This window comes from Phocoena phocoena, chromosome 1, assembly GCF_963924675.1.
Source record: "Phocoena phocoena chromosome 1, mPhoPho1.1, whole genome shotgun sequence".
In the NCBI taxonomy this organism is placed as follows: domain Eukaryota; kingdom Metazoa; phylum Chordata; class Mammalia; order Artiodactyla; family Phocoenidae; genus Phocoena; species Phocoena phocoena.
Genome location: NC_089219.1, coordinates 165970586 through 165996040, shown reverse-complemented (window position 1 = coordinate 165996040; position 25455 = coordinate 165970586). Strand labels below are relative to the sequence as shown.

The window sequence follows — 25455 nt, the reverse complement described above, 5'->3', positions numbered from 1 at the left end:
CCGGCCATTAGCTTTGCTCAAGGAAACCCCCCCCTCACCCGTGCATCCTGGTACGGGTAGAGGGTCGGGAGTGTTCTTTAAACTTGGAAGGAACAGACAATCAAAGTGTTAATTATAAATTTGGGAAGCTTATTTTATTTTTTAATAACTTTTTAAAAAAATTATGTATTTATTTATGGCTGCGTTGGGTCTTCGTTGCTGCACATGGGTTTTCTCTAGTTGTGGCGAGTGGGGGCTACTCTTCGCTGTGGTGCGCGGGCTTCGCGTTGCAGTGGCTTCTCTTGTGGAGCACGGGCTCTAGGCACATGGGCTTCAGTAGCTGTGGCTTGCGGACTCTAGAGCGCAGGCTCAGTAGTTGTGGCACACGGGCTTAGTTGCCCCACAGCATGTGGGATCTTCCCGGACCAGGGCTTGAACCCGTGTCCCCTGCATTGGCAGGCGGATTCCCAACCACTGTGCCACCAAGGAAGCCCTGTTCATTTCTTAATTCATTTACTTAACACATAGTTTTTGGACAACCACTGAAACTAGATAATGCATTGATCCCACCCTCCTGGGGCTTACTAAAGACAGATGATAAGTAAACAAATGAATATTGATGTGTCTGGGTGAGGACTTGTCCTCTCTCTGTTGAAAAACACCATCAACTCTCACACATAGGAGGTGGCCTGGGCGACCTGCCCCCACCTCCCGAGAGGCCTGGAAGGTGACTGGGACCAAAGGGAGCCAGATGTTCTTTTAGGCACAAGAAGATCCAAAATGTAAGTTGGTCCTGGCAGGGGATTAAAGAACCAGGGATGCAAAAGCTTTAAAAAGGCCAGACCACATCACTCCCCCTGTGATGGAGACGGGTCAGAGGACAGCGGCTGTGTGCACCCGAAGCCGGAGAAACTGAGGATACCCCAGACGCCAGATCAGACAAGGACAAGGGCCCTGATCTAGGACAGGTGGTCGAGGGACATGTGGGGAGGAACATCCCGGGCAGAGGGGATGACGCACGTGAGGGCAAGCTGGAGGCATGAAGGGAGGAGGGGGTGGTGGCCGTGTGTGACCAGAGAGGGGAGGGGCTGCACACGGGAGGGTGCAGAGGCAGCCAGGGCAGTGTGTAGGCAGCGCCATGGGCCCCGTGGCCGGAAGTTGAGATTTTACCCACGGTGTCAGGGACGCTGTAAAGAGCCGGTATAGACCTGTTTTCACAAGGAAGCTCTAGCTGCTCTGTGGAGGCTAGGAAGCAGGGATGGAGGTGGGGAGGCTGTCAGGTGGCTGCTGCCACAGCCAGGTGAGAGAGGATGGTGGCTTGGACCAGGACAGTGGCAGTGACATGGTAAGTAGGAGAGTGATGGGACCTATTTAGAACTATCTGTTTCTACAATAGGATTTGCTGAGAGATGGAATTTGGGGGCCATGGGAAGAACCAAGGATGACCCCCAGATTTCTGCCATTAGCACCCAGGCAGATGGTCATGCCATTTCACCACATCAGTTTTTGGTTTGCTTGTTTGTTTGGTGGGAAGGGAGAGGTAGTGAGAGTCTGGGCTGCCAGTGAGACAGTCATCCAAGTATTCATCAGGCAGCAGGAGAAAGCACCTGGGGTCAGTAAAGAACTCAGGCATCGGGGAGTTCCCCGGTTGCCTAGCGGTCAGGATTCTGGGCTTTCACTGCCATAGCCCAGGTTCAATCCCTGGTCGGGGAACTGAGGTCCTGCAAGCCACGCGGTGCCCATGAGACCAGGTGAACTCACCTAGGGAGAGAGGGTAGAGAGAAAAGAGGAGGGGTCCCCATCCAAAGGCTGAGAAATCAGTTGCAAGAGTGAAAGAGACTGGCCGAGCAGACTGGGATGGACCAAGGAAGCTGAGACAGGAAACTGTTCCGAGCAGGGGGCAGTAGTTCCCAGCAAGCTGAGAATGATTGGAAATCACCGGTGACCTTGAGGCAAGCAATTTCAGAAGAGTGGTGAGTGGCCGGTGGAAGAGGGGCAGTGTGATCTGAGGAGTGGGCGGGGTAGGACATGGAGACTCAGAGAGGTTTGCTAAAGGAAAACAGCCAAGGGGGCAGCTGGAGGCCCGGGGGATCCTGCCCACCCCCCACCCCCCAGGAGCCCCGGACCTTGTTTATATGTCCTCTACGGGAGCAGACCAACATGGAGGACAAGGCTGGTGATGCTGGGTGGGAGAAGGAATGCAAGGTCATTATGAAGGTGAAAGGAGCTGTGATCCTATATGCACATCAGTGGACAGACTGGCCTTTGACAGGAGCAGCAGGAGGCCGGAGGGAGGAATTAGAGCTGGAACCAGGGACGAGGGGATCGAAGCCAGGGTGATGGAGACATGGGGGACTTGCCGTCTGTAGGTTCGCACTCTCTGAAGGCAGTATGAGGTGAAGCCATTGCTCAGGGAGGAGCTTGGAGCTGAGGATTATACATCACTTACCACAGTCCTTCTCCCATTTATACATTTCATTACGTCCAGAAGAGGAAAACAAGGTCTAAAAATAGTCGGTGTGCTTCGTGAACATTCACAGAAATTATTTTGGGGGTGACAGGAGAATGTAAGACATTACCACCAATAATTATTTTTTTAATCCTTCTGAGCCATGAGCCCAGGTATTTGGATTGTGTGTTTCCATTCTTAGTCTTCCAAAGCTTCATGCAGCCCCCTGGGTGGTCCCCGTGTAGGAAGGAGCTGGCTCTTGAGTCTGTGTGCCCAGATCCACCCCACAGGGCTGGTGCTGGAGGCTGCTGGCTGCTCCCACAATCCCGTTCCTCTCTTCTTTCTGGGCACAGAGCTGTCGGCATTGCCCAGTGTCCCTTGTTCCTCTAAGTTCTGGTCAATGAAATGTGAGCAGAAGTGATAAATACTCCTCCAGGCCCGATGCACGGAATTCTTCCAAGCTTCTAGAATGAGACAGCCTCCCAAGAGGACCTTAGAAGCTGCACCTTGAAAACAGCAGAGGCTCCACTGGCCCCTGAATGACTCGGTGGAGAGGAGGCACTGGCTGACCCACACTCACTAATTCCACACGGGAAAATAAACTTCGGTTTGGTTTGAGCCACTATACCTTTTTGGGAACCTCCTCCCAGGAGTGGGTCTATGCTCTACAGTGTGGATCAGCAAAGCACTCGCTTTCCTGTAGTTCACTGCTCCCAGGACAGGCACCCACCCTCCCTACCATGTTAACATCTGAGGAGCATCTTGGTGATTTAAGTCAGTGGTCCTTCAACCCTGCACATCAGCGTCACCTGGGGAGCTTTGCCTACCTGGTCTTGGGTGGGGTCCTGGGTGTGGCCAGGTCGCTGACGCTCCCCAGGTGATTCTCCTAGGTGGTCAGACTTGAGAGCTGGGGAGATGAATCTCCCTCCATTCTCCACCTGCTGGGATGGAAGGCTTACAACATCCAGTGGAGCGAGCGTGAGAGTTAAGTTGCCACGGTTTCTGGTCAGAGTCTTTCCCTTCCACGAGGCCCTTCACTGCTGTCCATGGACCAGCAGCTTTGGGATCAGCCGGGAGCTTGTTGGAAATGCATAATCTCAAGCCACATGCAAGTCCTACTGAATCAGGAACTTCATTTTAGTAAGATTCCCAGGTGACTCACACACACGGTCCAGTCTGAGAAGCGCTGCCCCAGACCACGATGAAGCTTTGTAGCTGAGCTCAGCGGTGACAAGGAGAGAAAACTCGCTCTTCATGCCAGAATCTGGCCCTCAGCTGGCCTGGCAGAGCACGGGGAGGTGGTGGGAAAGCCAGCAAGTCTGGGTCTCAGGTCCAAAGGCATCATCTCAATACCAGCAGCGTGATATCCGAGCACCTCTCAGGAACCAAGAGCATGGGCGCTGCTCTGTACACGTACAGAACCAGCCAAAACTCTGCCTTCAGGAGTTCTGCCAGCTTCTAATAATTAAACTGCCGCTGCGCCCACCGGCTGTCCCCAGGCTGATCTAAGTTTGGGTGACGATGCCAGGAAGCTGTCTGGCACCCTCCATGCCCAAATCATAGCTGTTTCCAAGGCTACGTCCAAAACCTTGCTTTCGGCTCAGGGAAAATCAATAAACATTGTACAGCACATAACATTTTCCACTTTTGTTTTGCTGTAACAACACGGAAGGCCAATAAATGTGTCCACCCATGGAAGCAAATGATGACAAGGCTGGGCCTTTGCTTATTTCCAGGCCTGATGGAGCACGGTGTTGACGTGCTTGGAGATGTGCTGACAGATCAAAGTTAAGATCAATATTACCCAGCAGCCCTGAGGGAGGGGCTCTGATCTGCTTTCCGTCTGGGAGTCACCACATTAGGGTGTTCCTGAAGGAACACACGATGCATCTGATGACGACTCTGAAACTTCAGTGCAAAAAAAAAAAAAAATACGGCTTCACATAAGAAATCCAAAGTGTGCCTAGTTTCGGAGACACAGTGAAGCCGCAGAGGAGCACACAGGTGAGGGAGCAGGTGTAAAACCGTGATTTACTCTGACACGTGTTTCTGGGTACCAGTGAGGTGTCCTTCCTTCTTTGTAGTGACTCAAGCACCGGGGGCTAAGCCCGGTACAGCCTCACTCACCACGATGTGAAAATAAATCACAAGACATCTGTGGTGTCAAAGTGTTCGGATGCCTGTGAACATCTTCTCGAATAGGATTCCCACAGATGGAATGCCTGATGGTACTTGGGGCATCTTAATTTTTTGAAAGGGAGATAAATCGGGGGCTCAAGATGAAAAAGGTGTGTGTCCCACAAGTTAACACAGAAAGCCCACAGGGAAGGGAGCATTTAGAGCAGGTGTCTCCTGCCTTTCCCTGCACTCGGCAAACCCTTCCCCACGAGAGCACGCTGAATATAAATGTTGCCGGTGGATTCCAGCAATTCTTAAGTTCCTTCCACACAAACTGAACCAAGGTGCCACACTCATATTAATACGTAACGCATTGATGTTCCGAACCTCAAATTCTTCTCCCATAAATGTTTTCTTAAATTTGCTGTGCCTTCTCAATCTTATCTGTTAGCAAATCCTAGCAGATGAGGGAATAAATCATTGAGTACTAAGTTCATGATAATGGAAAGCAAGTGGTTATGCTTTATTCCTAGCTGAGTGTGAGAGCATGCGTGTATGTGTATGTGTACACTTATGTGTATGGTCCCATACTGTACATAGAAAATACATAGCTATGTTTTCTGCTAGCAAAAGTGCTTCTAAGGCTTACACAGTATTCCTTAATGTTCTGCAAAAAAAAAAAAAATAAATAAGAAAAGAAAAAACTCGCTATTCTGTGAAAAGTACCATGCTTTTCTGACATCTGAATGTATTTGAAAACTACTGGCTTAGAAGTCATGGACAATGAAAAAAGGAAAAAGGGGAAAAGTCAGTTAGAGGAGCAGGAAAGGAGAGAGTGTGAGAAAAGCCAGGAAGACATAACATCAGTGGATTAATGGAAGTTGCCTACAGGCAACTTTACATAGTGCAAAGAGCATTTTCTTGGGTTCAAATCTTGGCTCAAATACCTTGGAGCTATGTGACCTTGGGCACTTCATTTAACCTCTTTCGGAGGTAGTTTTAGTTTCCATCACCTGCAAAAGAGTAGCAACACCCACACTGCAGAGATTTTATAAAAATTGGAAATAATAGCTGTAAATCAAGCACAGTGTCTGACACAAAAACAGATGCCCGATAAACAGATAGCTACTATTATTAGTAACTATATTATGTATGTAGTAGCTATATTATGAGCCAATGAGAGAAAATGCAAGCAGAAAGGCCAATGACAACTTTGAACAAGTCCCTACCATAAGAGCAGCATACACGCCACACACTGTTCCACTTCATCCTAACCACAATTTTGCAGAGCAGATGTTGTTATGGCCTCATGTATACAGAGAAGGGAATCGAGGCTCAAGGAAGTGAAGTTACTTGTCCAAGGTCAAATAAATAGAAGACCTAGGATTTGACCTTAAGTGAAGCTTACTCTGAAGCTATGCTCTCTCCCTGAGCCTTGCTGTAGCGTTTTACGTGTGCACAGGCAGAAGGGAGTGTGGGCCACCCAGGGACCAGATGTGACAGAATGGGTTTCTTGATCTGCTAAGATGTGGGCTGTGCACGGTGGGGTTAGAGTTTGGAAAAGCCTTGGAGCCTCTCGAGAGAGAAGAAAGGCAAGATGGGGGAAGCCTGATGGACACAGAACATTCCTGTTCCACTTGCGGGCATCAGCAGGATGCTGTGGACAGGGCCAGAGGAGAGTGAGCTTAGGACAGGGCTGTGGGTGGAGTCCAAGGATGCTGGCCAGCTGCGGTTTGGGAAGCTTTGAAGACGGTCCTCTAAACCTGACACAAGAGGTACAAGGAAGACACAAGAAGCATCTGCTTCTTCTCAAGCCAAGGCAAGGGGAGCACATGGTATGGGTTGTGTTGTGTTCCCCCAAAAGTTCCGGCGAAGTCCTAACCCCAGGTTACCTGTGAATATGACTTCACTTGGAAACTGGGTGTATTGCAGATGTAAAAGTTAAGATGAGGTCATATTATAGTAGGGTGGGCCCTTGATCCAATGATCCAATATGATAGGTATCCTTATAATAGGAGAAGAGACACACATAAGGAAGATAGCCATGCGAAGACACAGACTCATAGGGAAAACACCCCATGATGACAGAGGCAGAGACCGGAATGGTGTAGCTATAAGCCAAGGAATGCCAAGGCCACCTCTAGAAGGAAGGTGAGTCTCCGAAGGAACATGGTCCTGTCAACACTTGGATTTTGGACTTCTAGCCCCCAGAACCATGAGAGAAGACATTAATTATATTTTAAGTCACCAGCCTGTGGTACTTTGTTCCAGCAGTGCTGGGAAACGAGTACAGCATGAGTCTATCCTTGGCCTGGGAGGAAGTGGCCAAGCGCTTGGGCCAGGTCCACAGGGAAGCAACCGGCTAGAACAGGAGGGTTTCCCGGCTAATGTCAGAATGTCTCACTGAAATAACTAGACACCAAGATTTCCTCAAAGTGAAGTAAAAAAAAAAGAATCGTTTTACATGAAAGTGGTTATTTCATGAGTTATGCTTTAGTGGATGGAGTGGAATAAAAGCAATGCAGGACAGCATCCCAGGGCTGGAACCTTTAGAGCTCCTTGGGGAGATACCATTCTTCTCTTTGGGTAGTGACGGCAGAAACCACGTTGGGAGCCTTGTGCTTTGGGGACAGTAGAGAGTCACTCACAGTTAACTCCAAGGACCACAGGATCTTTGAAAAGGTCAAGTAGTATGGGAGAGTAAGGGTCCTCTTACATGCAATTTTAGTCATGGTTGTCTCTAGAACTCTTAACTTCCTAGCTTCCTATAAATTTACTTTTCTTCCCAATTCAAAAAAATTTCCCTTGGAATAAGATATTTATGGCATGAAAATACAGATTGATGTCGGCACAGTTGTTTGCCTGTGATCTCCTGAGCTAAGGACTAGTTTTAAAATCTGAAATCCAGTGTAACTGGCTTCTTTAAAATTCCAGCTGTTTCCACCACCTTAATACCTGGACCTGTTACCTCCCTTCCCATGAGTGGAAGAGATGGCGTTAGAAAATGCATTAGGTTCTCATCCATTGAAGAACAAACTGGCCAGCATGTGAGCAAAGTCCTAGACTTTTCGGCAGGAGCCCCAGGTACTGGGAGGAAGAGGAACGATCAGATGAAGGGCCACCTCCGCTAAGCGCTTTGACTTTACAGAAATCTGGGCACAATTTAGAGTCGGGCACCATCTTTTTGCAAAAACAAAACCCCAAACAACAAAAAATCCTCCTGTACAGAAAGAGAAAATGATTGTGAACACAGATATTACGTTATAGGTTCTAACAAAAAAAAAAGAATGATGCAAGACACCAAGATGGACACAGACAGGTGTGAAGATTTTACCTGCCTATCATCCCAGACTTCTAATCACTTTAGGGCAAAAAGGGAACTCTGGGGGCTTCCCTGGTGGTGCAGTGGTTGGGAGTCCACCTGCCGATACAGGGGATGCGGGTTCGTGCCCTGGTCCAGGAAGATCCCACATGCCGTGGAGCAGCTAGGCCTGTGAGCCATGGCCGCTGAGCCTGTGCGTCCGGAGCCTGTGCTCCGCGACGGGAGAGGCCACGGCAGTGAGAGGCCCGTGTAACACAAAAAAAGGAACTCTGGTAACTGCTTGTGAAGAAAAGTGGGGTTGCAGGAATTCCCTGGCGGTCCAGTGGTTAGGACTTGGTGCTTTCACCGCTGAGGGTGTGGGTTCAATCCCTGGTCAGGGAACTAAGATCCTGAAAGCAGAGCAGCTCGGCCAAACAAAAAAGAAAGAAGGAAAAAGAAAAGTGGGGCTGGGGGTGGGAACTGGGGAGGAATGACCCCCAAACCACTCTGCCAAATACTTCCTGGTGACTCTCGATCTGTAAAAGGCAGGGAGTGACTGAAGGGATTTATTACCTTCTGGGTTGCACCTGATTGCAAGAGGTTTTATTACCATGAAATACAAGTCATCTAACTTTCCAGAGAGGAAAGAAGGAAATAAATCCTGCCTGGAGCAGGAATGGAGAAGATATTCTAGAGTTTAAGGAAAAACACTGAGATTTTCCCTTTTGTACAAGCCATCTATTTTCTGAGCGTGACAAAGTCACCCTCTCGGCATACCCACTGGCTCAAACCACTGGCCGCAGCTTTGCAGTTTCTTAGCTGTGCGTTCCTTTCACTGACCTGACATTTAAACATCACAAAATGAAGACCTCTGCTTGCACGCCTGTGAGCTTTGCAAAAATATGAGGAGACTACAATGCAAAGCAGAAATAGGTTTTGGTGAGAACCATGAACGCGGTGGCTGAAAGGGATTGGTCCCCACGCCCTTGTCCCCTCGAATCCAGCCTGGCCCGCAAAAAAGGGGTGAAAGACCTCAGATCTCTCTGCCATGGAAGGTTTGGAATTCAGACTAATTCAGAACACTGACCCCAGGAGACGCTTGCGTGTAGGAGTCTCGTTTTATACCAGTGGCTTCCACTGCAGAAAATTTGCAGCATCCCTACGGACACAATCTGACACAGGGTTTCGACAGAGCCAGCATGAGGGGGCTTCCGATTTATTCCGTTTCCGCAGATTCAACCCCACCCCTGTGCCTTGCAACCAGGAGACGTTTCCATAAAAACATGAGTGATGGTGCCTGGCTTCAGATCCACTGTGTCCCCCTGGGGCCTGAATCTGCTCCAGGACAGGCTGCCCGCCCGGGTGAGAGCTGAGGGGGAGGGGCCTTGGGAGAAGTTGGGTCCGAGCCCATCTGGTGGGATCCCATCTCTGAACGTGACAGTACATTGGGGCGGGGGGCGGCGGTTAGCCAAGTCCCCCGTTGGTGTTCTCTTCTTTCCTTGATTTGGTGAGAGAAACCAGTCCAGAACTCTGCCACCTTTGCTCACCTTTGGTGGGAAAAGGAATCAGTTATCTTATTTGATGTCAGTGTAAAATCTCTGCAACTCAATGAGGTTAAAAAAAAAAAAAAATGATGATCCTAGGAGAGTTGGAGGGTTGATGGCTACATGTTTCCAAGGAGGTTAAAAGGAAAGCAAGGTGGTGGGCAGAGCTTGCCGAGGGGCTACGGCTGGCAAAGAGCAGGCCTGGAGGGAGAGGCTGAGGGTGAGTCCAGGGCCATCTATCAGATCAGGAGTCATACAACTCAAGAGAATAAGAGCCTATAGTGTAGTAGCTGGGAAGCCTGAGGACTTGGTTCCACTTGAAAACTAGGAACTAGGTCTCTTGGTTTTCTTAGGATTTCTTAATGTTTCTGGATTCAATATAGAAAAAAAAAGAAAAGAAAAAAAAGAAAAGAAAAGAATCATGAAGCTTCTCGATGCCACAGCACAATCTACTCTTGAATACGAGAGAGACGTGTGCCCGAGAAGAGGAAGTGCTACAGCGGCAATTACGTATTGCATAAAGAAAAGAGAGAGAGGAGGATTAAGGACAGTGATCCCTCAGAAATGCTGCTATGACACGCAGGTGGCCATGTTCTGGTCATCACTCTGCTGTAATGTACGAACAGCACATGGAAATAGTATTAGAATAATTTACTATTGCTTGTGAACAATAACTTAACCAGGCTGCTTGCTAGTTTGCATTTTCTTCTAAGAAAAAACCCCATGAGGGTCACAGGCAAGGTAGCTGTGATACAAACAGTGCCGGACACAGGAATGTTCATTGCCAGGAAACAGAACAGGAGAGGATGTGATGCCCTGACACGTGTGCCAAGATGGCAGAAGACATTTTCAGTTCACAAAGCGACCTCCACGTTGCTTCAGACAGGGCTTCTCCCTAGCCAACGCCACTGACACATGACAGGGGGACGACCTGAGATTTCCTCTTTTCCAGGCCCAGGGAACACATCTGTCTTCAGGGAACTGAAGAGTCTTTTGTTTTTGAGAATAAGATGGGGAAATCCCGTAAGACTTTGACTGATGGAAGTTGGGTGCCTAATGAGGGTTTGAAATTAGCCATCGACTCACATACTTGAACAGGCTGGGAGTCTGAGGAGATGGGGGAATTCTGCTGTGACCTGGCAAATCACTTCATTTCTCTGGTCTCAAGTTTCTAAGGAGGCGGAATTAGATGAATGATTTTCATACTTTACACTGGGAAGCTCTTTCTTCAAATAAATCTTAAGTGGGAACACGAGATGCAAGTATGTAAAACAGTGCCATGGAGGGGGGGGGCAGCTGGAACAAAGCTACCTTGGACCCTGCTGGCTTCCTAGGGACCCCCGGGGTCTCAGAGCCTTGAGGACAGGACAAAACCACCTGGCCAAGTATTTCCTAGCCTTGTATAATCCTCTTACATTTGGAAGAGAAGGAAAGGGAAGGGTATAGGGTCAGATAAGCAGATAAAGAAGCCCTCTCTCCCTCTTCCCATATAGAGGCCCCACTGCTACACTGAGTAAACAAGAGAGAAAAAAGAACATTCACTGTTCCTTTCTTCATTGTCTGCTGACTCCATTTCATTTGGATTCAGCTGCTGGCAGGATCACGGCTGAGTCTGCAGGAAGGTTGAGAGCCCAGGAGAGACTGATGGAGACCCTGGTCCTGGCCAGCTGGTCTCCTCTGAATGCTGGGAGGCCTGGGTGGCTGTGCGTGACCAGTGGGTCGCTGCTATTATCACTCCGCTTTTGGTGAGCAGGACATGAATTCCTAATAGCAATAGCCCCACAGCATCTAGTACATCTCTGGTTGGTACCAGAGTCCTAACTGGGAAGGAGGGAGGGAGAGAGGGAAGGAGGGGAGGAAGGAAAGAAGGAAGGAAGTGGGAGAAGGGAGGGAGGAAGGGAAAGTTCCCATGTTGTCCAACATTATACGCAGTGCAGCTTGGGTCAAATCATATAGTGTATCCTCCTCTTCCCTCTAAAATCTCTTACATGATAAAAATCCAGGTTATAGGGAACATCAGAAGAGACAAAAGTGGCCCACCGGCAGCTGAGAGATGATTCAGAAGGCAGGGACCTGGCCTCTCTCGCAGCAGCCAGCAGGGGCAGGAGAAGAAGCACAGCTGGGGAGTCAGGTCAGGGCTGGATCTTTTGAATCTTTTGAATCCTGGCTCTGCAGTTTACTCCCCGAGGCCATGTTACCAGCCTGCTGACTGTCAGCGAAGAGGGGCATAATAATCCCTGGAGTTGTTTTAAAGCGAATAAAAGGCAAGTGAAGTGCCCGGTGCCAAGATGACCCCCAACAAACATCTATTTCCTCTCCCTGCCAGTTGCCTACTGGTGGTGAAGGCTCATGGGTTGACTGAATACGCACCTCCGGGAAACTGTCAGGAGTCGTCCAGGGGAGAGACTCTCCCTTTGCTTTGCTCCCAGAGCCAGCGGAGGACAGGATGGCCTCTCTGGATCGGTGTGCTCTGGTTCGGAGCAGAGTCAGGGAACATGGCGGCTACGAAAGAGCCTCAGAAATCAGCTCTTGCCACTCACTCCCTTCCCATCCAACAAAATGAACTCTCTGCAAGCACCAGAGATAGGATTAGAGGCCAGGCCCTAATCTCCAGCAGGTAATCTGGGTCCTAGGAGCGCCTGGAAGAGCAGTGTGGGTAGAAAGCGTGGGCTCAGGGGGCCCCCTGCTGCACCGCTTGTGAGCAGGGTGACCTTGAGAAAGCGGGGAGACTCTCTGAGCCTCAGTTTCCTCATCTGCCATTGGCACCACACTTACTTCTCATGACGCTTATTAGGATGAGAGATCATGGGCTAAAGGTGCCTCCACAGGGCCTGGCATGGAGCAGACATCCACCAACAGTCAAAGGAGTCAAAGGAGGCTTTAGTTACAATAGCTACACATTGATGAGTACATATACCACGTGCCAGGGGAATGCAGGGAGGAACGCGGTGCTCTCTACCTTGGAGTTGCTCCCAAGAAGATAAACTTCTGACCTGCTTCTCCCTGTTCAAGAATGTAAGTGAGGAAGCCCCCCACCCCGCCCCCATAGAGGCAGTCCGGTGGCGCCAGAGCCGGGTTACAGGGGTGGGAACCTCGCTGGCACCCCCAGGCCCCGAGACCTCGCACACATCCACTCATCTCCAGCACTGCTGATTCATTTCTGCAAAGGGAGTGCCAGGGTGCAGTGCGTAGGGTGGGGGAAAGGTAAACCGGTGATGTCTAAGGCTTTCTAAGCTCTGAATTCTACGATCAATGGTCCCAAATCAGCACCAATAAATCCCGCTGTGACTTGGTTCTGTCATTTCCCTTGACTGACTTAAGATTCAATACAGAAGTTTCCAGCTAATGAAGAGGTCCAGTTGGCCACTCTGTGGTCGAGGATGGCTGGGCAGGAAGGCGCGAGAGACCTCGCTTGTCCGGTGAGACGTGGCAGCAGGAGGGACACGACTCTGGTTTAGGGGATGACACAGCGACACGTGACCTCACCACGGACAATAATTTACAGCAACCTTCCTCGGACCAGGCCTGGACTCCTTTCTGTGCTTCGTATTTTCCTTTTGTAAAATGGGAACCACCTTGGCACAGGGTGGGCTGTGATTATCCCCTTGAGTGTTATCTGCCAAGGATAAGACGCTGGGCAGGTCTTTTCTGAGGAGGCCCGGGTTCTTCCTCTCTCTTTCTTGTTCCTACACAGGATTCATTTAAAGTCCCGAGGCGCTTCTGTGCGAAGGCAGGGCTCCTGGAGAGAGACCCCTGCCGGTGCCTTTGCCTCTGGGCGCTTCTTGTACCAGAAACGAGTTTTGACTAGGCAACAAAGCACAATGAAAAGGCCACTCAGGAGCTGGGAACCCACCCCGTCCAAACTGGCTCTGAGTTTTGATCCCAAATTGGAACCTTTCAAGTAATTTCACATTTGACCAAACAGGGTTTTTCAGTTTCTTATTTTTCCTTCTTTTCTTATATAAGGATGCAGACCTAAAAGGACCCCTGGGCACTCGTAGGCTCTTAGGAAATCCCGCTGCTGCCTTTCCTTGTAATTGTGTCTGAACCTGATTAAGCTTCCATCTCTGACCATGTGAGCAGTGAAATGGATGGGAAGGGATGGGGGTCTGGGAATTACTTTGGGCATTCTGAGTTTGGGGACTGGTTGGATTTAGAAACAAAACGTCTTGGATATTCAGCTTCTAATGAGGTCAGGTTTGCTTGTTCCTGGGAGAAATGCCAGCCACGAAGCTGAGAAAGTCTGTTGAAAGGTCAGCATTGGGGAAGCCCCCGCCTCAGTCATGGCAAATGAAACCGTAGGCCCCTACGGTTCCTGGAGCAATTTATTTCTCTGTTTGGGAAAAGCAGACACACAAGCACAACAAACTCTCCTGGGCCCCGGGGTCCACGCGTGTGGTCCTCCTGGGAAGCCCGTGTTCCCACTACCTTCGGAGTGGAGCCCAGGCACCACGTGGCAGACAATCCAACACAGCAAAAAGCGGCTCACCCTCCCCAGGTCCTTCAAAACCATAGAGACCCCCTCGGGAACCCCTTCCAGGCGGCCTCAGAGTAGGTAACAATCTTCTCTACCACCAAAGGCCCTGGAAACTTAGAAATGGAATATTATGAGCTGAGTCCCAGCTGTGTAGAGTGAACTTTCAGGAACTGCACATGGGATGGGTGAGCCCAGCGGGCAGAGACCTCATGTCACTAGTTTGCCTCTGTACCCTCCGTGCCTTGCAAAATACTTGGCATACGAACATAAACATTTTTACTGAACGCACACATGAATCTCACAGGCATTTATTTAAAATAGCATATACCACTGATTTGGGTTTCTTTCTTTTTAAACTCTAATCTCACTAAATGTTTGACTGGTCCTTTCTAGATCTGATCCCATCTTTTTCCCCAGAAGCTCTTGAAAGAAGGACCTTTGGTTAAAGGATCCAGCCCTCTAATTTAATGGTTGGGAAACAGAGGAATCTTTAAGTGGGGAGGTCACAACCAGGGACTAAAAACTCCCAACTCTGGGCGTCAACCATCTGTCCTCCCAGCCCTTGCTACCTGCCTCAAAGATGCAGTCATGTGAACTCTGCTGTCGTTAACCGGCTCCCAGGAATTCCTGTCAACAGATACCCAGCACCCGTGTTACTACTTCCAGGACATTTGAAAACTTGAATGTGAATGGAGTGTTCCGACGCGTAAGGCTTTTGCATGGTTCTTCCCCATGCAGACAAAGAGCCCTTTTCTGCAGCCACCTGTAGCCAGCATCCCTCGCAGCCCTAACATCACAGTGTCTATGGGATTCTGGGGAGTTAGTACCACTTCCTAGACATGTGCCTTTGCAGCCTTGCCTGTAACCGTCTGTTGCATGCTTGGTTCGTTTGCTTATTTTTATGCCCCTCAATATTCTCCTATATTCCACCTTCAAACCATTGGGCCGGCACTCCTCACACACACTATGGCATGTTGCCTTGGCTACTGAGCTCTACAGAACTTCAAAATGCACAGTCCTTCCAAATGAGTAAGATGTTTAGATTCGTTCTCTTTTCCCAAAGCCCAAGCAGAGACAAAAAACACACTTCTGTTTGGCCTTCAGGGCAAAGACGCAAAAACTCATAGATCTCCAGACAGAAATTTTCATTTTACAATTGCGATACCACCTACCAGAACTTTCCTTTCCCTCTTTCCAAATGCAGAAGCACGCACGTGCCCTTTGGTTAAGGTAGCTGTGGGCATACGCGGTGCGGTCTGTGATGACGCTAGTCTCTAGGTAACGGGATTTGTCATCTTGTTCTCCCCATTAGACTGGAAGGTCTTCGAAGTAAAGAATGACGTCCTTTTCTTTCTCTGTAATTCCCCAGAGCCCAACTCGGTGTCACTCTGTGTCTACCAGGTGTCCAATAAACACTGCTGACGATGTAAACAGAGTTCCTAGCACTTACAAATGAGAAAATGCCCACACTCACTGTCAAAGGTTTTTTTTTTTTTAAAGATTTCTTGGATTCAATGCATGTGTGTGTGTGTGTGTGTGTGTGTGTGTGTATGAAAGAGAGAGCAATGAAAGCCTCAGAGATGAAGACGACCTGAGAATGGAAAACATGAAGACACACAGAGATAAAGAAAAGCCCGCAGACCCACAGCGCGAAAGACCAGCACATGGAAACCCATGGGGCTCCTTCCAGGCTCAAATTTATATATTCATGTATTTTAAAAAGACGTAGCCAACACTGTGGTCCAAGATTTTGTGATTTCAGGTGTTTTACCCCACACAACCTGGCTGTGGGAAAACAGACAGAAGACGGGTGTCATACCACTCAATAAGCCAGGTGCCACGGCCCCAGGCCCTTGAAACACATCACCCACACCTTTCTACTGGGCCTGGGAATTCTTGCCACCTTTGGGGAGGCTGCCAGAGTTTTTCCTTCCAGATTATAAAGTCCTTCATGAAGCCAGGCCTCAGTTACGGAATTGTTGACACTGAGTGTGACAGCTGCCACTCAACACTGGCGCCAGCAAAGCCTGCTCCATGCCACTAGGGAGAGGAGACAGCATGCAGTGGAAGAAGCCACGGTCAAGGGTTGGCAGTGTGGACAAGTCACGCCACCCTTCAAGGTGTCAGTCGTCCGGTCTGCGAGAGGGGACACAGTCCCCGCACAGCCCAGTGGCTGAAGTGAGGCTCTGCTGTAACGGGTGACTCACGGGCACGTGCGGGACAGCGGGGAGTGCTGTCTGCCACCCGGACTCACGGCCCCCTGCAGCTGGGATTTCTACAGGGAGAAGAATTGGACTAGAAGAACAAATCCCTTCCTGTGTGATAACTGTTTTAAATTTTTTGACGCTTTAAAAAAATGGCTACAAAAATATCAAATTGTAAAGAAATCAGAACCAATCAGATCACGCATAATTACATAATGCACCTTAGTGATGAAGAAAATGAGCTTTCAAGTGACAAAGACCCTTGTTTGAGTCCCCATCCCCCCAATTACTAACTGTGTGACCTTGGCTGAGTTACTGAATCTCTAGAAACCTGGGCTTGCTCAGCAGTAACATGGGATTAAAAATAGTACTTGTCTGGGACTTCCCTGGTGGTCCAGTGGCTGAGACTCCGCACTCCCAATGCAGGGGGCCCGGGTTTGATCCCTGGTCAGGGAACTAGATCCCACATGCCGCAACTAAGAGTTCACATGCCACAACTAAAAGAAACGATCCCGTGTGCCGCAACTAAGACCCGGCGCAGCCAAATAAAAAAAAAAAAAAAAAGTAGTGCTTGTCTCACAAAGGCAATAGGAGGACTAAATGAGATACTTTGTCAAACATTCTGATACATAGTAAGCTCTCAAGATAACTGGCAATCATTACTATTGTTCAGTACTTCCTCCCATTATCTGCGATTCATCTTATACAAACACAGTTAAAAGTATGCAAGTAACCGGGGCTTCCCTGGTGGCGCAGTGGTTGAGGGTCCACCTGCCGATGCCGGGGATGTGGGTTCGTGCCCCAGTCCGGGAAGATCCCACATGCCGCGGAGCGGCTGGGCCCGTGAGCCCTGGCCGCTGAGCCTGCGCATCCAGAGCCTGTGCTCCGCAACGGGAGAGGCCACAACAGTGAGAGGCCCGCGTACCGCAAAAAAAAAAAAAAAAAAAAAAAGTATGCAAGTAACCAAAATCTCCTCTGAACAACCAACACGATGTTGCAGTGTAAATGCATAAAAGCCTGGGTATTTTGTTCACACAGCCACGCCCAGATTCTCATTTAGTGTGACTCCGTACACAAGTCTAATAGCACTAATAATGATGGACACTTGATCGACCACCTACTGTGCACCCGGCACTTCACTAAATGTGTTACATTTGTTATCACACTGGACCCTCACAGTCCCACAGGTACAGTCATCTCCCGCATTCTACAGATGAGGAAGTAGAGGCTGATAGAAGCTAAGCGACTTGCCCCAGGTCAAACTGATTAAGTAGGAAACTCAGGATGTGAACTCAGCCAGTCTGATGCCAACCCACACTCTAATCAATGCCCTACAGCGCCTCCATGACCATCCTGGTGATTCTGTCTCCAGGCTTGTGGCAGGTTAGAAAAAAGAGCTCGAGGGGTGGAGGGAACTGAAGTGACAGGTACCGTGACACGTGATGGATTGACGGATTAACAGGGAGACAGGAAAGGGAAGGGGATAAAAAGCTCACAGAGAAAGGCTTCCATGGCACAGCTGTCCAGACCCAGTCATATCAGGGGTCAGAGCGCCCTAATATATTATTCAAAGCCCCCGAGACTGTCATGATTCCACAGCACAGTGCGATAATTTTCACTCTGCCATCAAGAAAAATCAAATTGTGTGCTCAGGAAGACAGAAAAAAAAATGAGGGGATGGAGGAGACCGTGGGTGATATATTAAAGGGGTGGGTAGATTCCCTCGGGACAGCGCATCTACGTTGAATACCATTTGACAATTTGCATAAATAAGGCACCGCCTTTGAAAAAGATGATACACTATTCAAGTAAGAGTTAAGGAAATACCAGCACCCAGGTGTCATCTGGATACTTTTTGTTCGTGGATCCTTACCTTTTATTTTAACCCAGCTTCTATGAAGTCTTGAGACAAAAAACCCGTTAGTCCTCTCTGCCTCTCTCAGTTTAGAATCATGTCTTTGGTGCCTTTAGCCAGGGTAGCATTTAAGGGTCTCACAAACTAATTGCATCAGGTAATTGAAAGGAACATGTATTTAAAATAAGGATGTAAATATTATTTTTTTTTAAATGGAGGACAAAAAGGTATTAGGTGGCCTTCTTGTCACAGGCAGCTGTCACCTGGACTTTTAGCGTCCCCTTCGGGCACAGGCCAGGCTGGCAGAGAAAAAGGGACTTGTGTTAAATCACAAGACTCATTGCCAATCAGAAGCCACTCATGGCTTCCTGTTCATAACCTTAGCTCACTGCCCCTTCAAGTGAGATTTTTGTTTTATGCCTATTCACATTATATTCCCTAAGCTCCAGAAAAACTGCTTTCAAAGCCTCAAAATGAAGCTTAGAACATGATGGCTTGAAAGGTGTTTGAACTGAATTTGAAAAGATTTGAAAATAGCATTTAAGATTGATATAATTGTAACATGATACCTTTAACAGGTCCTCTAGTTCTGCTTATCTGAGCAGGGAGAAACCTCCAGGAACCAGAAAAGCCCCCATTCACCAGCAGCCCACACTCACCACGCTGGCCAGCGGTGTCCAGACGGCAGAAAAGCTGTTCCCAGTGGAAACAGGAGATACCCTTATCCCTCTAGGCTAGGGTTGCCAGATGTGGCAAATGAAAATACAGGACACTGAGTTATAGTTGAAGTTCAGATAAGCAAAGAATACTTGTTGACCATGAATAAGTCCCATCCAATATTTAGGACATGTTCACATTAAAAAATTATTTGCTATTTATCTGAGATTCAGATTTAACTGGGTGTCCTGTATTTTACCTCCCTCTACTGTGGGCTCTGACCCCCTAGGAGATTTAGGATGGGTAGGAAGTAGGGGCGAGCGGGGGTTCCGCTTACCAGCCTAGGAGAAGAGCACCACTGACGGCCCCGGCTGGCATTCTCTCTCCTTCAAGCACCAGGCTCCCCTCCCTTCCACCCCTTCCTCCTTTCTCTCTAACGAGGCTCCATGACTCCAGCCAATCCATGGTCTTCCTTAGGAGACACCTCTGATCCCTCTGGCTGTCAGCCCCCATAACACACCTCCTAACCTGACCTCGTCCCACACTGAGGTGCACGCGTGGAGGCAGACGGTGCTTGTAAGGACTCGTTTCTACGTTCTACTGTGTCTTGATTTGTTTCCCAAGAAAAGCTGCAGATGGGCTTTGGAGGGGCTCTTGATTAGAGATTTCCTTTCATTTTTTTCTTTCCCCGTATAGACCCCCCCCTCCCGCCCACTGTATTCAGATGCCAAGAAGTAAATCGGTGTTTGTTCCCTGCATAATCATAATTTCAAGACCTGAATTAAAGTGAGGGCTGAGCCAGTATGCCCAGCTTACCTAGGAGAAGTTTCTATGGACCCTTATAGACACTGGCCTGATTCCAGCAGTGGATGCTCTGACCACCTCCCACCCCGACCATTTCATACTACTGATTAGTGGTCTTTAGTGAACCACACTCAAAAATAATCACATATATTTAACAAAAACAAGGAGGAAAGATCTCTTGGTTTCAGGCTTCCAAGTGTGTGCCTGCAGCAAAACATTTAGAGCCAAGCCATAAAATGAATGGAAATAGGAGGAAACACTGACACAACAATAAAACAAGGGGTGAGATTAGTGATGCCATAATACAATCTGTTTTCATTTGGTGCAGAGAAAATTAATTTTTGAAGACATTTCATTTAACTTTGCAATATTTTGCAGTGTAACCTTTGATGCTTGAAACTTTTCTCTTTCATCCCCTTTAAGCCTGAGAATGGGGAAAGCCAGTTTTATGTCTGGTTGTAAGTACTGCTTCGTGGCAGACGATCAGGCTCGCTGCCTCTGCGAGCAATGTGTACTCAGGGAACAGAAGTTATTGCTGACCATAATCTCAGCTCTTTACCTCCTATTGAAACATCCACTTTAATAAGCCAAAATTCAACTTCCAAAAGAATAAGATGTGATACCTTCCAGAGCAAGGCACCGGGGTGGGCTGGACGACCAGATAAGGTTGTGTAAGCACTCGAGATACTCCGATCCCTCGAGTTTGAATCCAGGAAAGCAGTGATAGGAGATCACAGTTCCCACTGGGAAGGAGGTCTGGAACTCGGAGATGTTCACATAGCCATTAGAAGAGGCGAGCGGTCTCAGGCAGCCTGCGACGCGGGAAAGAAAAAGGGAAGTGTCTCACGTGGTCATCTTTGTACACCTGAAAGACAAAGCACTATATGTCTTTCGGTTTCCCCCGCTGAAAACGCGGCATGGCCTCTGAGGACCGCACACCTTGGTCTTAAATGCTCAGACCTCCTTATCTGTGTACCTATTCTATTTCTAAAGCAGGCATTTGCTTGTATAGTTGCAAGTGGCATCGAGAGGGTCAGACGAGTAGGGAAGCAGTAACGAGAGGTGGAGCTGTGGATCGGGACACCCCTAGCCGGTGGTTCCAGCCCTGACTGCATGTTAGAATCACCTGAGGAAAGTTTTTAATTAATTTATTTTTCATTGAAGTATAGTTGATTTACAATGTTGTGCTAATTTCTGCTGTACAGCAAAGTGATTCAGTTATACATATATATACATGCATTCTTTTTTATATTTTCCATTATGGTTTATCACAGGATACTGAATATAGTTCCCAGTGTGATACAGTAGGACCTTGTTGTTTCTCCATCCTGTATATAATCACTTACATCTGCTAATCCCAACCTCCCACTCCATCCCTCCCCCCAACCCCCTCCCCCTTGGCAACCACAAGTCTGTTCTCTATGTCCGTTTCTGTTTCATAGATAGGTTCATTTGTGTCATATTTTAGATTTCACATATAAGTGATATAATATGGTATTTGTCTTTCTCTGTCTGACTTACTTCATTTAGTATGATAATCTCTAGTTGCATCCATGTTGCTGCAAGTGGCATTATTTCGTTCTTTTTTATGGCTGAGTAATATTCCATCGTATATATGTACCACATCTTCTTTATCCATTCCTCTGTTGATGGACATTTAGGTTGTTTCTATGTCTTGGCTATTGTAAACAGTGCTGCTATGAACATTGGGGTGCATGGATCTTTTTGAATTAAAGTTTTGTCCGGATAGATGCATGGGGGGGGGATTGCTAGGTCATATGTTAATTCTATTTTTAGTTTTTTGAGGAACCTCCATACTGTTTTCCACAGTGGCCCCACCTACTTGCCTTCCCACCAACAGTGTAGGAGGCTTCCCTTTTCACCTGAGGAAATTTTTAAAAACACTAATGCCCAGACCTGTGCCCGGGTAGGTATCCAGCCTGGACACCCCTACCTTTTTTAAAGCTCCCCACATAATCTTAAAGTGCCATCAGGGCTGAGAACCACTGAGGTGCCACAGAGGGAAGAGAGACTATTTCCTGTTTCAGCAGTGGTGGTGGGCAGCTCGAGAAGGTTAGGATGCAGACTGGGTTCCACGGCAGCAGGTAATGGAACAGACACCTGCCTGACGCAGTGCAATGGAAGTTTTGAAAATCCCATTGTGTTTTAGGTGAAATAGGAAAGTAACATGTAACGCAGTGGTTCTCAAACTTGAGAATAACCCAGAGAGGGCTTGTAGGACAGACTGCTGGCCCACACACCCAGAGCTTCTGGTTCAGTGGGTCCGTGTGGAGCTCGAGGATTTGCACCGCTACGGGTTTCCGGGCGCCGTTGCCGTGGCACCAGGCTTTGAGCAGACGTGCTGTAGCGAGTTTGTGCACCGTGCACAGGATACTGTGTGCCGTCCGAGTGAGCGTGAGGCCTCGATCCCTACTTCTGTAAAACAGTAGCTGCCTTTTGTCCTGAAGCCTATGCAGCCCAGTGGAACATTCCCAGTGGCACAGCAGCCCACCTGGTGTGGCATCTGCTGCGAATAGTGAATTTCTTATTGGCTTCAGCAGCTTCACTGGAGGGAATAATGACCCTGCAGAGCTGTGCTCTTCCCGGGGAGAACTAATTGTGTGTGAAGTAAATAATAGATAATGGAAAAACCTACTTTCCCTTCCAATCACCAAGCACAAACTGTATCACGCAGGCACTGCAGCAGATGACGGAACTCCTCTCTTAAGATGACTCTCTGACACATTACAATACAAGCGTCGAAGAGCTGCGTATTCAGCGAACTGCTCGGGTCGGCGCCTTAGACTGTGGTGTCTGTGTCTGTATCAGAGCGGACACAGACAACACAGTGAGGGGTGCAGAATGTAGGACGCATTCACTCTGGGGTCGTCAAGGGTCAACCTGCACCGCTGCATCCTGGTGTCCTGGAGCCCCGCAGACCCCTACAGACCCCAAAGATCCCTGCCCGGAACAAGCCACACTCAGGATGGACCAGATCAGAAACGCATGGTGCCCAGCCATCCTTTTGGGCAGTCCCAACGGTCTTAAAGGATTTTTTTTTTTTTTCGGAGCTGAAAATTAACACTGTTCGTGGCAAAAGTGAAATGTGTGAAGGGAGTTTGGCAATCAGGCATAAACAGGATCAGTAACTGAGAAAAAAAAAAAAAAAGATAAGCAAATCAACACCAACAAGGGAATGTGTTAGAACCCTGAGCAGGGTTCCAATGTGTGGGCACACGTGACTGTGCCCCTGCCTCCTTCTGGGAAGGACTGTGGTTCTAAGCTACCCATGTGGATAGACTGCATCCCCTAAGTCAAAAACTAACTCCGACCCACAGGGAGCAGGAAGCATTGGCACGTGGATCTCTAAAACACAAAGTTCCGGGGAAAAAATGGCCTTGGAACGGTTCCCACCTCCGACCCCAGAAGGAGAGGAAAGGGGTTGGAACACGTGCAGCCAATCAGAGAAGGAAAGCTATGCTCACTCTCGGTTGGAGGACAGCCTGTCGTAAAAATACAGTAGAAAACTGACTTCGACTCAATAGTTGAATGTGATTTCTATTTGCACTTCGAGATAATAGAGAGACGGTTCCTCAGGCTGCAGCCCCTGGATCTATAGGTGCAAATAAAAATTACAGGATGAAATGTCACTCGAAGGGCCAATTATATACCCCCTGGGGGCTCGAGAGGTGTCAGGCTGTCTAAAGCAACCCTACTGTGCCCACGCGGGTGGACGGCAAGGTGCAGGGGCTGGAGGGGGGTATCAGGGCCCAGACCAGGGGCACCTCCTCTGTGGGGACCGAGGGCTCTGAGGAGGGCTGAAAGTGGGCTGTGGGCTGTACTGCTGTTTGAAGAAGCACACCTTTCAAGAGCGGCCAGCCAGCTCTTTTGTTGCTGCAAAAAACATCGAAGCTGTGTTATGACTGAGATTTAGTAAGGGGTGCTAGAGGGGAGGGGCGAAAGGACACAGACAGAGCAAGAGGCAAGCCTGCACCTGAACTCGTGACAATGACACCCCAAGATGTCTATCCCCATAGGGCATTTAAAAAAATCACTGGGGTAAAAAGAACTCCTAAAGAAGCGTACTGTATTTAAGGGATGTAAAAGGAAATTGAAAGGGTGGGAGAACCGAAAGACAAGTGGAAAATATGAAAGCGAGAAGGGGTTGGAGTCTGAAATAATTTTCTTGGCCGTTACTCGGATAGCGCCGCAGGACTGGAATGAATCCATGGTTAATAAAGTTCATCTGGATAAACAGCTCCCACCTAAAAGCCGGCTGCTGATTCTGTGGAGAGTCTCTAAGAGAGTACAAATAAATCACGTGTCTCCTTTAAGAATGTAACACATAACACGCTAAACAACCCAGAAGCTTCATGGGGAGAAATGCAGGAGGGTGAGGACCTGGGCTGCCTCTGTCCTCCTAATCCTGAAGCCTTTGTTTCTTCAAGGGGCCGTGACTCTTAAAATCTCACATAAGGAAATGATTTATTTCCAACTATGGGGTGCACAAAGCAATATCAGAGTCTGCTCGTCATGATTTCCAAGCAGAAAGTTGACATCCGTCTCAACTTTAACATGCCAGTGCTTTTGGTGTAAATACGATTGCTAGCCTTCTCCCTTGTATTATGAATTATGCATGGGTTTCTTAGTCCTTTGGTCCAAGTCACATGTCAAAAAATAAAATCAGAATTAATGGGAACTCGAGGGCTTATTTTCACAAACAGGGGGCCCTCTGTGTCGGCCCAAGCAAATTTAAAAAACGCAGAAGGATAAATATTCATCGTATGGTTTGGATGAAATTTGAATTTGATTATTTTTCTGCTCCTCATGCATTATAAAAAAAGGATAACATTATTAAGAGAAAATAGCCTCTGTAAGATTGGCTTTAAATATATTCGCACCACAACCGAAATCAGTATAAATGCTGTTATTTCCATTAAATATACCATAGTTCATCATTGTGTTCACAGCCCAGTTACAAGGCTCCTAATTCTGCAACGACTTTTGGTTTCTTAGAATGAAGGAGACATCCAACACACTAAAGAATAAGGTATCTCCCATTTAAACTTTAAAGCTGGGTGTATAGAGCTGGAGAGAAGCACAGGGAATTGTGGGAAGATTCCAAACACAGAGCTGTGGTGATCAGAGTGCAGTACAGCTGAACCATGGGGTGTGCGTGGCTTTGTGTTTCCCCGTCATCCTGTTAGAGAAACGTGTACCCACTCCACAATCAAGTCTGAAAGAACAGCTGAGAACCACAGCCTCAGCCCCGTACCTTGACAGATGGGCAGATGGTCCCACGTTCCGTCATCACGACATAATGAAGCCATGTTGTACCGGTCAGGGTACCGGATCTTGAATCCTTCATGACAAGTGATGATTAATTTATCTCCATGTCTGTATGTCTTGTTATGAATCTCGGCATCTTCAATTTGCGGGATGCGGCAATCTGCAATTGCGTAAAAAGGACACATTATTTTTGGAATTCAAACAGTTGTGGTTTACAGCTTCACAAGAAAGCTCTTAGTTTCACACCTGGTCTCAACCTACGTGGCGATCTGATAAATGGTTCCTTATTTATCACTAGACTCAGGTCCCAAGGGCAAGCAGCAGAAGCTGCAGAACCTGCTTCACAGAGAAATAGGAAGAGGGGTCGAGGTCCAGGTCCAAAAGGAACCTTGTTTTCCGCCCGCGACACCTTACACTTCACAGTTGAGCTTACAGGCAATTTTGGCAACGAGTGAAGAAAGACAAAAGCTGGGGATTCGCCTGAACTATCTAGCTGGTTGCCCACTTGGCTGTGTTTGTGGACCGCGCACTGCACCAAACAGCCTGGCTGGCTGCTCTCGCCTGGTCCTCCCACCTCTGCCTGTGGGGTGAGGGCCTGGGCCTGATAAGAAAATGTGCCTTGCAGAACAGCAGGGGGCCGAGCTGGGGCTGCATTTGCTATTAGCATTTCCCATCCACCTTATCGGTTTTTAAAAAGATAATAAATAGAGCAGCACATACTACTGCGAATATCACAAAAGACTCAGAGAAAGCAACTGTTGCCTTTGAAAAATGGAAT

General features: G+C 48.2%; 1 protein-coding gene across 2 annotated transcripts in view; it reads right to left on the bottom strand.

The window, feature by feature from the left end:
• Window positions 1-25455, bottom strand: part of SUSD4 (sushi domain containing 4) — a 128357-nt gene that overhangs the window by 9893 nt on the left and 93009 nt on the right. For both annotated transcript variants that reach the window (XM_065884587.1, XM_065884595.1), the window contains exons 3-4: window positions 24664-24837; window positions 20012-20200 (exon numbers count right to left, since the gene is read on the bottom strand). In XM_065884587.1, coding sequence (XP_065740659.1) covers window positions 20012-20200; window positions 24664-24837 — 363 coding nt within the window. The remainder of the gene's footprint in view (window positions 1-20011; window positions 20201-24663; window positions 24838-25455) is intronic.